General features: G+C 51.1%; 1 protein-coding gene across 1 annotated transcript; it reads right to left on the bottom strand.

Moving 5' to 3' along the window:
- Positions 1–8,744: 8,744 nt before the first annotated feature.
- Positions 8,745–10,085, bottom strand: LOC133925419 (UPF0481 protein At3g47200-like). The gene has a single exon (XM_062371354.1). It carries the CDS (start codon positions 10,083–10,085, stop codon positions 8,745–8,747), a length of 1,341 nt encoding a protein of 446 aa, XP_062227338.1.
- Positions 10,086–15,844: the final 5,759 nt, after the last annotated feature.

The following is a 15,844-nucleotide window of genomic DNA, read 5'->3' as shown; positions in this document are numbered from 1 at the left end:
GAAGGCTGACGGCTACCTGGTGAGTTACTAAAGTTATATGAATTTCCTTTCATATATACGAAATAAACTATTGTTCCCGAGTTATCATCGAGACCCTCTCATGCTAATCTGTTCGGCGAGATAGTCTCCTTGCGCGCAAAACCCCGCCCACGTGCTCGCTTTTCCGGAACGACAAAAACAGATAGTAGTCGGTGTACCGTACATGCGGCGATGGCTGACCTAGGTCCTTTATGGTGGCCGTGGTGCCCGGCCGGCTTGGCAGTACCCCGAGCACTACCGAGCCTCTGGGGTTCTCGGGTAATCCTACTGCTTGAACATGAGTGGTTGGGACCGCCTAGACCCCAGGGGCGGGCTGGCGGTGCTCGGCCTGGTCAGTCCTACCACAGACACCACCAAACCGTGGGGACTCTTGGTTGTATTTTCGCCCGCACGCGTCTCCGGTCTATTTGTTTGAGAGGTCGCAGGGTGAAAAGTGTTCACTGGTCATGGCGTGTACCGTGCCAGGTGGATCTGTCTCCCGAGCAAAGAAGTTCATGTCCGTGTCTCTTAACTCAGCAGCTGTGCACTCGCGAAGGCTCGGGGGCTGGACGCTCAGGTGGTCCCACTACTCGAACAATGAATGGTTAGGGAAACCTAACTTCTCGAGGGAAGACTTCCGGCTCGGCCCAGCCAGTGCCTCTCGGGACATCAAGGAAAAGCGAACAACATAAAGAACATGTATAGAGTGGAGTTTCGATCCCAAGAGTGGCTTTTATTATATTAAAAGGAACTGTTCAGAAGGGGATCACTCCCATATTTACAACATTCCGAAAAACAAAAACCCTAACTATTTACAGGCTGAGGAGGAGAGCACACGTCGCTGCTTGGGCCCGGCTCCCGCACAAAACATTCCGCCACCTCGGTTGCAACATCGCAAACGGCTGCCCAGGCGATGGCTTCCTCTGCGTCATCCACACCCTACCGGGCTGGCTCCAGCGGGAAGGTGGGGTCTCAGCTGCAGTAGCAGGTGAGAACGTGCTCGGCCACTCCTTGGGCCAATGCACGCCCCTCCCAGGTCGCCAGCTCCTGGATAGCGGCAGGAAGGACCTAGAGGCGCCGGGCGATCTCTACGAACCTGAGGGCGATGTGGCCTATCGTCTCCTTGTCCAGCGACTGGTCACCCGCGAACACGCCCCAAGCCCGGCTGCCTCCACGGTGTCCCGTGCCTGCTGAAGGATGTCCCGCATCATCAGCTTCATGTTCGTCGCTCCAGCTTCTCAGCCCGGGCCTTGACGGCCTGCTCTCGAACAGCCAGGTCGGCCTCCTGGTTGGCGACCAGCTCCTCCCGGGTGGCAAGTGTTGACGTTGCCAAGTCGACATCCGCCTCACGCCGTGCGATCTGCTCCTCCCGGGAGTCAAGAGCCAATGACGTTATGTCGGTGTCTGTCTCACGCAGCGCGACCTACTCCTCCCGGCGGAGGAAGTCGGTGCGACCGCGCTTGAGCTCGTCGCTCTGGCGGCAGAGGTCCGCCTGGGCAGCCCGCACAGCCTCCTCCCTCTTGCTGGCCGCCTCCTCCTGAGAAGCAACCTGCCGCACGCGCCGATTAAGTTGATCCTCGAGAGCGTGCAGCTCTGTGGCGCGCCTCCTTGATGCTTGGTCACGCTCTGCCAGAGCCGCTCTAAGCGGCTGGCCTTCTCCTGCATGGTGACAGCCTCGTCGGGGGCCTCCTCCAGTGCCGCCCGCTCCACGGCCACCTCCCGCATGGACTTCTCATAGGCCGCGCGAGCCGAGGCCACATGGGTCTCTAGCATCTTTCGGGCCTCCTCTAGCTGGCCCCTCTCATCGACTAGGGCGGCGTGCTCTTTTTCGAGCTCGGCCCACAGTGTTGCCATCGGGATTGCGGGATCCGGAACTCTGGGTCCTATGGCTTCGGCAAAGGCCCGGGCTCTGGCCCTCGGGTCGTCGTGGGCCGGTCCCAGTGGCTGCCTCGGAGCCTGCTTCTGAAGGCTGGCTAGTCCGGCCACCAGCTGTTGCACTGCTAGCCGGGCTCTAGCCCCCGGGTTGCTGTGCCCTAGATCCAGCCTCTGCCCCGGAGTCCACTCCCGAAGACTGGCCGCCTCGGCTGCCCGCCGTTGGATCGCCTGCCGTCAGCTATTGTCGCGGAGGTGATGGCGACGAGGATGAGGACGGCTGAGGGATGTACGCCCGAGGATGCTTCCCCTTGTCGCCTCGGGTCGCCGACCTGCTGTCTTCGGTAGTGGCGCCCCGCCCTCCATTGTTTTCCGCCCCGGGGATGTGCAAAGTCCTGGGGTCTTGCCGCCCCGGACGGTGCACCAGCCCTTGGGCGTCGAAGGCTGGCATTGACGCCTGCAAAGCCGCCCTGCCCGGGTCTACGCAAAGCACCAACTCCTCGCGTGGCAGGACTGCCCGGGCAAGGTCGTCGACGCTGGTCACCACCCTCAAGAGCGTCGCCAGGGCCCCCTCGTCGAGGTCCCCCTCCTCGCCTATGCAGGTCCTCGTCAAGTCGTTCGGACCAGTGTACATCCAGGCAAAGCGGGTGCGTTCTCGTAGAGGGGCTAGATGACGGCGTAGGTAATCGGCTACCACCATGAGCGAGGTAAGCCCTGCCCGACGCAGGTCTTCAATGCTGTTCAACACCGGGCGCAGGCGCTCATCCTCCGCAGGGGCCGCTTCCTAGATCGGCCTATGGGGCTCCGCCGGCGATTGGAATAGCGAGAGGCGGTCATGGGGACTGACGTCGACGTAAACCCAGTCCCGGCGCCAGTCGTCCCACCTGCCACGCAACACCTGCAGGATGTAGACATCGCCGAGTCCCTCGCGCAGGCGGAAGTTGCAGTAGCCGACAACCTCTTCCTCGTCAGACCCCTTCTTCTTCCCGGCCGCTCGAAGGATGAAGAAGTGCCGGAAGAGCGTGACCGACGGTGGCACCCCCACGAACATCTCGCAGAAGTGGACGAAGATCGCCAGGATGACCATCGAATTCGAACTCAGGTGGGCCAGCTGGACACCAAATGTGTCCAGCACTAGCAGAAGGAACGTCGAGAACGGTGGCACCAGGCCAGTGGTGGCGAAAGAGACGAAGATCATGATCCGCCCGGGCCTGCGCATGGAGAGTGGAAAGTTCGTCAGTGTCACCACCGACTCCTCCCGCTGGCCAGCGGGGACCATCAGCTTTCGGACCTTCTCTGCCCCCTCCTCGTTCATGAGGCGGGACCTCGGCAGGATGCTGTTGGCACTTGATGCGTTCCGACAGCCGCTTCCTGCCCTTGGCATTTTTTGGGGGTGGGGAGTGCGCTGGAGGAGAAGACTAGAAGCGAGGTGCACCGCGGGCTGAAGAGAGAGCTCCCGGTGCCCAAGGAAGATGAAGGCAGAAGATGGCAACCGCAAGAATGGCGTGGGGGGTAATGGTTCGTTTCCCCTCTCCTTTTCTATCATGGTGAATTCAAACACCACATTCCTCAGCGTAATTTGCGAGGCGCATCTCCCTCGATTTGCGCGGTTGCCAGGCGCGCCACCCTCGATCCGCGCGGTTGCCAGGCGCGCCTCCTGCCTCGTTATCACTCCCCTCGGAAGTCAGAAGGGCGCGCGTCCTTTCGGTTTCCCACATGGGCCGTACCAAGAGCCTGGGCCAAAAAAGCTGCAAGGCCCGCAAGATTTTGGTGCTTGACGGCGAGCCATGTGGCACCAACGTTGTGATCGGCCTTGAAGAAATAGGGCCCCATCCGCAGTCTCTGGGCCATCGCTTGCCGATGGGCCCGGGGGCTGTTGTCGGTGACATGGGAACCAAGGGTCCCTGAGTCTTGAGGCCAGGACAGCAGAATGCCATGTGGCGCCTTCCCTCGAGGACTATCTCCTAGAGGGCCGAGAAGAGCCAGTTCTAGGAGAGGGTGCTCGGTGCCACGAACAGTGGCCCCTGAGTACCCGTAGTTCCCCGAGGACCTGAGAAGAACCAGTTCCGGGAGGGGTGCTCGAGGCCATGAACAGTGGTCCTCGAGTACCCGTAGTTCCCCGATGACCCGAGAAGAGCCAGTTCCAAGAGGGGTGCTCGGGGCCATGAACAGTGGTCCCTGAGCACTCGGAGTTCCCCGAGGACCCGAGAAGAGTCAGTTTCGGGAGAAGGTGCTCGGGGCCATGAACAGTGGTCCTCGAGCACCCAGAGTTCCCAGAGGATCTGAGAAGCCTCTTGCCGATGGACCCTACAAGGACTCAGCGGTGAGGTATCAGTTGGTGAGAGGCCCGATGCTGCATTTAAGAGGGAGCATGGCCTGTCACTTCCAACCACTCCCCCCCATGCCTGTTGTACTGAGTATGTCAGTCCCTGCCACCTCCTGGCAGGAAGGCGTGGAGGTATTTAATGCGACGGGTCCCATCGCACGTCACCCTGCGCGGCTTGGAGATGTCGTCGCTGGGCTCAAGGCTTATCGCTTGCCCCCCTGCTGTGTCAGACCTGCTCTGACCGAGAGGGCATGCGGGGTAGTCCGGTGGCCCCCCTGCGTTTGCTAAAGTTGGGCATAATGGGCGACGGAACTGGCTGGAGGTGGATTTTTCAACCCCCTGTAACATCAAACTGCAGCCCCATGACGGTTACTTTCCATTTATGGTGCATGGGAACTCGTGCCCCCGTTCTTGGGCACGTCGAGCCTCCCCCGATAGGATAAAAGGGGGGGTGCACTCCAGAGAAGAACAAGCGAGAAGGAAAGGCAAGAAGAGAGAGTCTGAAGCCCGACGAACAATCTTGATCAAATGCACAATTGTTCATTATTAACATGACACAAGCGAGAATGCCATATATCAATGTTCTTATTAGAATATTGTTGGGGGTCGTTATTAAGGTCCCCCTACGGCCCCTTGGCTTAATTAGCTCAGCCTCCCAAAGGTTGAGCCTGTTCCCATCTTCCAAAGCTCCGGCCATCTGGAGCTTAGCCTCCCAAAGGCCCTGTCCCCGAGGCTTCGGCCTCTGGCTGTCTGGGCTGGCTTCCCGGAGGTTACTAGGTGATGCATCAGCTCTCAGAAAAGATCTGCCAAAAAGCAAGGACCAGTCGTACTTTTCTTGCGAGGAAGTGACCGGCATTTAATGCCTAGGCTGGTTGACGCCGCTCTGACACCCCAGCATGATGGTACCTATCCTGACACCCCTGGCGGTGCGGCGCCAGACCACAACTGGCAACCGGCTTACCCCTTCAGGGGCAGGCACCACGATAATTACCACAGTGGATATTTATCCCCATACAGGATAGAAGGTAGTCTTCCGGGATAAGGCTAAGTAATTTGGCCAGATCCCGAATATTTGTACATTATGATAACTTGTACGCTAAGCCACGCATGGCCCTGTAAATAGGAGGCCATGGTCCTCTACGCAGGGGCACAGACACAGAACACGAATCACAACAAACATGTGATTCTCCCCCCAGATCGATCCATTTTCCTACCATCAATATACTCGTGGTGTTCCTTCCTCTCAAACTTCATCTCCAAGCTTGAGTCTCCTCCTTAGAAGAAACTGTAACGGTATTTGCTAGGGCAAGACAAATTCTTACTCCAACAAATATGAAGAGTAGAAAAATACTTGCAGAACTATCAAGAATATAAATACGGAACACGCCTCCGCAATCATAGCCTCCTACCAACGACCCACACCTGGTCAATACTACTTTATTTGAATCGAAGACTAACATTATTCCTTGCCGACACAATATTGATCCACTGAATAGATTACGGGTCATGGTAGGCACAAGCAACACGTCCTTTAGAACAAGAGTCTTGCCAAAAGTTAGCTTTAGGCTCAGTTGTCCTACTCCACGTACTGCTGCCTAGACCCCATTCCCCATCAGTACGGATCCACCATCTGCGCCCTATAGAGAAGTAAAGCACGTCTGATCAGCACAGATATGTCTGGTAGAACCTATATCAATCCACCAACTTGCTGGTGAATTTGCCATAAAGGCCTTAGATACATACCCACTAATGGAGTCTCCTTTGCCGATATCATCGGTCGTTGCAACCGTCACATGCACTTGGGATTTGGCTGACTTCTGCTGCTCAGGTGTCGGCCCCTTGCCCTTATGATTGCGACATCTGTTGGCCTTGTGATCCAACCCACCACAGACGTAGCAGACAATCTTGGTCTTCTTCTTCTTCATTGCATTAGCCTTCAGTCCTGAAGGTCCAGGTTCTTTTCTTCCTTCACATTCCTCCCAAGCTGGTTCTTGTGCTTGACCAGGATAGCTTGAGTGGGCACCTTCACCCCACCATAGCATGCCTTTGACTTCTCCTCGATATTTATAGCAGCAATGATCTCATTAAGAGTCAATCATTGCTTTAAGTGCCAACATGCTGTGACGAAGTCACGCCACGAAGTAGGCACTTGGCCAGAATGGTATTAACCTAAAATCTCTCAGGGAGGACACATCTGTACTGGTCTAAGTCTTGCATGATCAGCTGCAACTCATGAATTTATTTCATGACTGATCTGCCATCTCCCATACAAAAGTTTAAATAGCTTTCCACCATGAAGGACTCATTTTCGTTGTCGCATTTAGCATACCTGTCATTCAGCTCCTACCGCATCTTCTGTGCTTCCCTGAACCCCACGTAGATGTTGAAGAGCCTGTTCGATAGGACGGCCAAGAGGCATGCTTGGGCTGAGGCATTAGCCTTCTCCCAACGGGCCCTTAACGCATCGAGACATGTTCTTTCAACCTCATCTTGCACAGCTTCCCCCAGAGGGGTGGGCGGCTCTTTGGTGAGGACCCAGAAAAGTTCGAGTTCCATCAACCATAGCCTCGTCTGGGCCTACCAGCGCTTAAAGCTAGTTCCATCGAAGCTCTCAGGCTCAATCACGTTCGAGGACGACAGAGGTAGGGTAGAAGAGTTAGAGCTAGTCATCATAGAACCTATATAATTTCTGGATTGTTGTAATATTTGAGATAATAAGAGCATATATATCCATATTCCATAAAAAACATAACTAGAGCTCAACAGATCATAAAATATATACATGAAATTGGAAGATTATGCCACCAGTCCTAAAATAAAGATAACAATCATCATGTATAAATAATAGTAATAATGAATAGCAAGATGAGGTAATTAAATTTGCTCTCAGAGGATTCTAAACAGCTGGCCCCAGAACTACAAAGTTCTGCTCCCTAGCTGATCACAATACACATAAAAAACTAGGTATATAGCTAAGATCACACCTAGAAATAGAACTTGCCATACATTATCTGAAACTAGGCAAAGGTTTCTGGACAAAGCTATTGATCAGATTCAAATTTACAAAATGAAATAGAATCTGCAAAGGCTGAGTTTTATTGAGCAGTAGACCAATAGATGAAAAAGAATAGACTACAATTCTACAGCTCCATCAATCAAAATAGCAACGAAAATAGAACTACAGGTTACTAGACAGTGCAAAAGAATGCAACCAAGCCAAAGAATTCGGTATATAGGGACTACAGAGAGAGTCCCAACACACAACCTTCAAACCTGCCTGAGTAAACAAAGCAACATAGAAGTTTACAAGTTCAATCTATTGTACTTAGACTACATGCCCAATTTTCAATGAATTCAGGACAAAGAAAGTAAACATACTATTCAGGACAAAGAGAGTAAAAACTCACAGTGAGAATTTATGGAAGGAACGAACAAGAGAGGTAAGGCACAACTCGAAGGTCGCAGTCCCAGAAATCCTATCGCCTACCGTTGCCGCCGGTGAGAAGGAAGACAGAGATACAATGCCCTACCATACTGCGACGGTACGTGTGGGTGAGCCTCAGCTACGCAGCTCTGGACACCACCAATTTTTTCTTCCCAGTACCAAGCACACCGACCAAGCATGAGGAGATCTCAGTCTCAAGCTTGCCGATCCAATCCAAGAAGAAAGATAGAGGGGAAAACCAAAATGTGCATCAATCTGCTGTCATTAAGGGGAGGAGAGGAGAAGATAAAAGGAAAAGCCCTGCACACACACATACGAAGACGATGGAGATCACCCCAAGACGTGTGCGCTTCCCCTCCAATCGAGTGGTCCCTGTGCCAATCCGGTGGCCAGCAACAGAGCCAGTAGCGCCCAACGCGCACACGGACGAGCGAAGGACTCAGACGAAGTTGTTCCGCTGCCGCCGCTAGATCAAGCCCCAGGAGCCCCACAACCTTATCCACTTCTGCTTCTCACTCACCGAACCCTAGCAACTGGCGCATAAGAGACAGGGAGACCACGGGCCTCGGCCAAGAAAAGGAAGAGGAGTCCCGGCTATAGTGCTTGATTCGGCTCACAACGAAACTTCTTACGTTAAACTTTCAGAAATATACAACAGGAACAACATCTCAAAGCTCACGCTAAGACTTGACTAATTATCATATTTTATTAATCGAAATCGAAAATTGCCTTCCACAATTTAGATTGAAAGGATCTCCGGTCGAATGGGAATTTTGGTGACCTTTAATTTTTCACCTATAGACGACCACTGGAATGCAGGAAACGAGTTATACCACCACACTACACACATCATTTGATGCACAATTAAGGTAGCATTCAGCTTATATAAGCGTAGAAAAAAATTCAAATTTTATTGAACGATATGACAAATTTTGTTCACCAGTGGAAACCCGAATTTTGCGAAATTTCGCTGGAATTCGAGTCCCTGGTCCTGTTAAGTTTATGCCACGTACATAACAAACAGACCGACACCGAAGTCGATCGAGTTTAGGTGAGAGACACCAGACTTGCTTTGCTTACAGGCTACTTGTGTTTGATGGAATTGTTGACCACGACCCCGATGATGGCGACGAGGAGACTGAGCAGCGGCGCGACGGTCAATATGATCCTCCTGTTCCTATAGAAGACGGAGTGGATGCTACTCCTGGCGCTCCTCGTGGTCCGGAGCTGGACGATGTCCTCCAGCGTGCGGAGGTACAGTTCCTGCCGCGGCAGTGGGTCGAGAAGGACATCGAAGAACTCGACGGTCCGACGGTCGCTCATGGTGCTGAACAGTATCTTCCTGGCTCGCAGCTCCTCGACGTCCCGCTCGGCGCGGATGAGCGAGCCGAGGATGGCGAGGTAGGAGCTCACGCCGCTCTGGCCATCCGACCGGTCCGCCACGCATTCCAGCGCCACCATGTTGATCAGCCAGCAGCGCGGCAGCCAGCTGAGCGCGAGCTGTGGGAGGGCGAGCCGCCCAATCCGGAGCAGGAGCGCCGCCGGCACCGTGGCCGGTTCCACGCTGACGTCCGCCACGCGGCATGTGTCTCTGCCGTGGATCCGGATGCCGGCCTCCGCGAGCTCCACGGCCGACGTGAAGTGCGCGAACGCTCGGGCGTAGTCGCAGTTCGAGATCAGGATGTCGTGGTCAGCCGCTGGCGCTGTCCCGCCCAGGTGCCGCTGGTGGACGAGGTCCAGGAGGTGAACCGGGCTCAGCATGTCCCACGGCGTGCCGAAGCGCGCCGGCTCGCGGCCGTGGACGTCGAAGTAAGCGAGGATCTTGGAGACGAACTCGTCCACTTGGACGCGCTGCAGCAGCGCCATGAGCGCGCGCACCACGAGCCAGGGGATCTGGTTCTCGAAGAGCAGGATGTCCTTCATGATCCGCAGCAAGCGGCCGCGCGTCCACGGCCAGTGCTCACCATTGTAATTCCCTGTGAGGATCGCCACCACGGCGAGCAGAAAGCAGCCGTCGACGACCATCATGTTGACGAAGTCGTTGTCGGTGATGCTGTCGAACCTGTCGGCGTAGCAGAGCCGCGCCTCCGGCACCAGCGGCCGGACCGCCTCCAGGAACGGGTCGACAGTCAAATTGGCAGCCTGTCCCGCTACCCCCACCGCGCTGCGGCAGAAGTCGTGCACCACGGCCTCCTTGATCTGCTGCATCTCGACTAGGTGTGACACACCGTGGTGGTAAGGCCCAATGGAGACCACATCCGGGACGAAATAGCGCTCCTCGAGGCCTCCCCGCACGCTCTGCGGCACCTTCTGGATGATGACTGGGCGGCTGTGCGGTTGCTGCGCCGAGCGGAACCACGCGTTGCTGGAGGAGAGGCGGAAGGATAGGTCCCTCTGGTGAGGAGGGAGCAGGCCAGCGTCCATGTCGTGGAGCGCCGTGGCCGGCCAATCGAGTTGCTGATGACTTCACCAACTGCTGATCAAATCGACATCTCCGCCCCATCGAATTTAAGTGAATGGAAATAACAAGTGATCACACCACAGTCACATGCAGGGACGTGATGCAACATCATGCGTTACAGCGTCGTATGACTGAGTCCTGTTTGGGGTTAGTAGTCGTTGGCATGCATTATTTTTTAAGATAATGGAAATCATATCCTAGCCTCTTCATTTGGTGGATGCTGAGATACATGTAGGCGAGCAGTTGCTGGCATGACTCCATAGGTTTTATTTTTTAGCGTTCTGTATTTTGTTTCGTGGGAGGATATAATTTAGTGCTAAATCCTTGATTGGTACAAGCACTCCTAACTGGTTAGGCTCCGTAGGACTAGGCATCCCTCTAAGCTCGGCACTAATGAACCCTTCTCGAACTCTAACCCCATCCCCGAAGCTAACCTGGACATCGTCATTGTTCTTCTTCTCTACTGAGTGTAAGATAGCTGTTTCACTCAGACTACAACCTTCTTGGATTCAACGGTAACTAACAAACAACATTATTAATTCTCTCTCCTCCATGTCACACTAAAATCCTTCCTAGCAATCCTTACATTTTGATAGGCAGCAATGACAACCAGAGACCAATTACTGGAACACGGACATCCTTATCTTTAAAAAAATTCTAAAGGCCTTCTAGTACAGGTGTCTGCGCTTGGACTGATCGGGCAACCTCGTCAAACAAATATGAGTAGGCTAGATCTAGTGTGGTGGTACCAAATACGGACATTTGGTGATGAAGAGTGCAAGCATTTCTAGGTAGAGTTTGAGAATGTTAAGTATCAGTTCTCTATGGGAATCAAGCTCCTTATAATATGATGGTGATAAATAGAGTAGAGGTGCATCAAACCTTATTATGTTAGAAAGGATAACTGATGAAAGAGGTGTAGTTTTTTTTCTCTTTCCTTATGTCGACCAAGCTTCTTTATTGGAGTTGATTTATAGTGCGAGTTGGGAGGCCTAGTGCCCGTATGTAAAACCCTTCTTCCTATATTCCTTACTAGATTAACTTGCTTGCCCCACTACTTGCTTAAGAAAGTCAACTACTACTTTCTAATTTACTTATTCTAAACCAGTTGTTTTTCTTTCAATTCTTCCTGCTTGAACTTACTTTTCTAACAGGCAAACCTTTTCATCCAGCTAGACGCCAGCCTTCAACATTCCTTCGTTCAGTGGCTTAAGCCCTGGTGCTAACCTGCAGTCCTTTTTCCATTTCTGCATGTAATTTGCTGGCGAGCAAGCCATATCCACTTATTCCAATTCAGCCTTTCCAGCATTAGACTAGCTTACCAACTTCCTGGCCGAATCCATACAATTCCCTCAGTAGTCCGGCAAGTGCATAAACCAATTCTGCCTTGGAAGGAAGAAAAGGTATCCTTATACCTTCAATTCCATTCACTACTACAGAACACCACATATGTAGCGTATTATCAGTGTCGGCTCGACAGTAATCGGCACTGAATACGTATCAGTGTCGGTTCTTAAACTCCCGCACGCGAAAAACAGCTGAGAAGATAAGAATCGGCACTGATACACTGTATCAGTACCGATTCTAGGCACGAACCGGCACTGATACATCAGAGTGCCAGTTCTTGACACGAATCGGCACTGATAATCAGTATCATCTTAAAAAATCCGTGCCTGTCACAACTCATCTTAAAAAATTCATAACTTTTTCACACGAAATCGGATGGGAAAACACTTTATATGAAAATTATAGCTCTCGATGAGATCTACAAATTTGTAGTTGAAAACTGTTTAATTTGAGGTCATTTAAATGCCCAAATAATTATAATAAAGTTACAGCAGTTGTCAATGACAGCTCACATTAAAAAATTCATAACTTTTTTACACGAAGTCGGATTGGGAAAACTTTATATGAAAATTGTAGCTCTCAACGAGATCTACAGCTTTTTAGTTTATCACTCTTTTATTTGACATCATTTAGATATCCAAATAGCTATTCAAATGTTTGGTCAGAAGATGTCAAAAGGATTTATTTTGCTTCTATACTCACGAACAGACAATAGTTGAGATGGTTAGAGAGGTCATGCGTACGAATAGGTTGTAAGGTCTTGAGTTCGAGTCTTTGTTGCCGTATTTGAGCGAATATCATGTGACTTTGCGAATATTAGACGTGGTCGGGTGGGCAGCCTCTGGTTGAGAAAAAAAAATTTGAAACTTTTTTCGGCCAAAAAATGTTGAATCGAGATCGACTATCAGTGCCGGTTGGAACCACCAACCGGCACTAATAGTGAGTTTTAGTGCCGGTTCCATACCCGGCATCGATAGTTAGTGACTATCAGTATGGAGTAATCAGTATCGGTTCAAAACCTGTCACTGATGACGATTTTGAACTGGCACTGATGAGGTGTTTTGGTATAGTGATTTCTATGGTAGCTATATAGTCCTCACATTAGGAGAAGGAACTCCCGCCAAATCCACATCTAACTTGGTAGATCTTTGGAGTAAAAACTCCTACCTCAAAATCACAATCAATTGGTTGCCCAGGTAAGCTGAGCCGAGCAAAGCAACGAAAATGAGTGTCATTAACATCACATATGCCACACTGCAGAATAATTTTAGATAATGGAAGCACAACTTTCGACTTGCCATTTCTGTTGAAAATAGCTACTTAAATTTAGCCTAGTCATTCGGTTTTTTAGATTATATCGGTTCGGTTTTTTCGGTGTTTGAATAATTCAGTTGTCAAAATATGCAAACCGGAAATGCTGAAAAATAATGGAAAACCGCCCAGTTTGGTTTCGGGGCAGTTCTTGTCAAATATCTAACTATGGGGTATATACGTATAAGGAATATACTATATACGGATGAGATATGCCATGTGCATACTTAACAACTCCGAATATTATGAAACCGAATCCGTGGTACCTGATACGCTCAGAATCCAGAAGATGTATACTAGGAAGGCCTTGATTGCTTAACCAATTCGACAAGACTAGTATCCATGATAGTTCTATCTACTTAGATGATAAGAAAAAGAACTCCCTACTGACTATGGCTGGATAGAAGGTGGTATATCACCCCTATATAAGATGGGGACCCAGACCACTGGGGGAGGCTCTCTTTTCTCTCGATTATTGGAGGAAGGTATTAGGACCTCAGTGCAGCAGGAGATCGACCACTTTAGCCCTAGGTTAGATTAGATCCGATCTACTCCTTTGTAATAGGTTAGCCATATTACATGTACTCGAGTGAATACATACATGTAATCATCCACACAGGACGTAGGGTATTACTCCAACCGGAGGCCTGAACCTGTATACATCGCATGTGCCTCGTTTCATGTTTGATCTTTGATCCATGAAGGTAACCCCGTTATTTTCGGACATATTGTCGGGAACAAATCCTCGATAATTGGTGCGCTAGGTAGGGGTCTTCTACTTTTCAGGATCGACTTTGTGTCGAGTGCACATCGGCACCGGATTCTCCGACGTCGGCTTCTGCGACCACTTTGGGTCAACATCTCAACATCGATCACCCTCGAATCACCCCTAGCCGGATCGAAGATCGTATTCAGAACTATGATCTTCCACTGGAACCATCAAGGTGAACTGATCCGCACCGTATTATCAAGTCCAGGCAATTGGACGCATACCGTGAGGTGGGACATATTAAGTGAGATCCCAAGGAGCCTAATGTTCTCCAGTGCATGAACACCGATAGTGATGACGGTGGCGATGATGACTCTGTCACCAGCCAGAGTAACCGAGCAGATCGATTCATGTTTGTAGCCAGAGGAGCCGATATCGCACCTGCTGACCCAATGGCGGTAGATCCAAACTCTATGGTAAACAATGGCACAGAAATTCCCGAGGATCTAGCAGCGGTAACTACCACTCATTTTATCGATGTTGCTGATAGAATACCACCAGAGACATCTGCAGCTGGAGCTTTACGTGTCCCTGACACAGCTCTCCATCGATGAACCACGGGAGGTTAGGCACACCTCACTGCCCGCGTCTTAATCATTGAGGAACGAGCTCCCTCAAAATAGCAACCACGGAGCAGCATCGTCTCGACCATAGCCAAGTCTGGGCAGCAATATTTTTAGCACTTTAGATGCTAATATCCAGGGATCTAAGATCCCTTCCAGAGTTGGATCCAACGATCCCTTAACCCCTATGGTTAATGAGGTCAAGACCCTGCTCGATGCGGCCTAGATCCAAGCTGCTCAAGCAAACAATCTTAGCAACTCTAGGCGCCCCAGTAGGCAAGGCACCGACTCGAGGAGCCATGGACATAAGCATCCCCAAGTCGAGGGATCCCAGGCGGGAAGCTCAGGTGATTGAGCCCGAGCACCACTTTGCGGGCCAAACTATAACTGCCCTACCTATAGGCATAGGAACTAGGAAGAACTGAGGAATCGTATTCCTCACTATCGACATTATCTACGTACAGTGACAGACAACCATCATGAGGAACGCCGTGAAGACGATTGCTGTTATTACGACCGTAGATCTCCAGGACGAGATGGTCGACGTAACTCCCTTGCACGAAGGAACAGGCATGATAGTCCCCCCCCACCTCCTTCTGAAGAATTCGATGGAGGCTACGAAGCTTTCATACACGAGCTTCGGTCGATATGGTGGCCCGAGAAGTTCAAGGCAGGCCAGATCCAGAAGTATGACGAGAAGATCAACCCCAATGAGTGGTTACAGATCTATACCATGGTTATTCGAGCAGCAGGTGACGACAACAAGGTAATGGCCAATTATCTATTGACCATGCTTGATGGACTTGCTAGGTCCAAGTTGTTGAACCTACCTCCTAAATCGATTCAATTGTGGGTCAAGTTGAAGGCTCATTTCATAGCCAACTTCCAAGACACATTCGAGTGCCCAGGAACAGAGAACGATCTCCACAGCTGAACCAAGGTGAGGATGAGTCACTTTGAGATTTCATTTGCCAATTCAGCAACAGGCGTAATACAATCCCGAACATCTTCGATGAGTTAATCATTAGCGCCTTCAAGCAATGTGTCCGTGACACAGATCTGCTCAAGAAGATAGCTACTCAGAAGATCTACATGGTCAAAGAGCTCTTCGAGTTGGCCAACAAGTGTGCAAATTGAACAGAAGCTCAGGTACACGCCAAGAACCCTCAATTTGGCAAGGACAAGCCGAGTCCTCAAAAAATGGGGGCGGGGGGGGGGGGGAGAAGAACAAACCCAGCGGCAAGCGCAAGAGTCCTGATACAGCTATAGTGCTAGTCAACAAGAGTAAGTAGCGCAACACTAGGGACAACAAAGGCCTGCGTCAAGCTGGAGGGAAGTGGTGTCGCATTCATTGGACCAGCCAACATGACTTCGACGAATGCCATGTCATCAAAAAGAAGATTGATGAAAATCTCAAGGCCGCTGCGCTGTTGCTGAGCATAACAACAAATGGGCCAAGCCGAACATTAACAGTGACAAGCCTGAATTCCACGAGGCTGACCAAAGTCTAGCACACATCTTCAGAGGATTCGCTGCGCATGAATCTAAGAGGCAGTACAAGGCGGTCAAGCGACATGTCAATTTGGCTTTGACTAGGCCTACTCGATACCTCAAGTGGTCGAAGGTTCTGATCACTTTCAATCAAGTTGATCATCCGGCTACAGTTCCACACCCTCGTTGATACCCAATCGTGATCTAGCCGACTATCCTCAGCATCAAAGGGCGTGTTTGG

This window comes from Phragmites australis, chromosome 7 (genome assembly GCF_958298935.1).
Source record: "Phragmites australis chromosome 7, lpPhrAust1.1, whole genome shotgun sequence".
Taxonomy (NCBI): Eukaryota; Viridiplantae; Streptophyta; class Magnoliopsida; order Poales; family Poaceae; genus Phragmites; species Phragmites australis.
Note: the sequence above shows the minus strand (reverse complement) of the source record. Positions and strands in the feature narration are given on the sequence as shown.

What these genes read in the sequence shown, in the direction of transcription:
- LOC133925419 (XM_062371354.1), bottom strand. Translation starts at nt 10,085, where the DNA reads ATGGACGCTGGCCTGCTCCCTCCTCACCAGAGGGACCTATCCTTCCGC.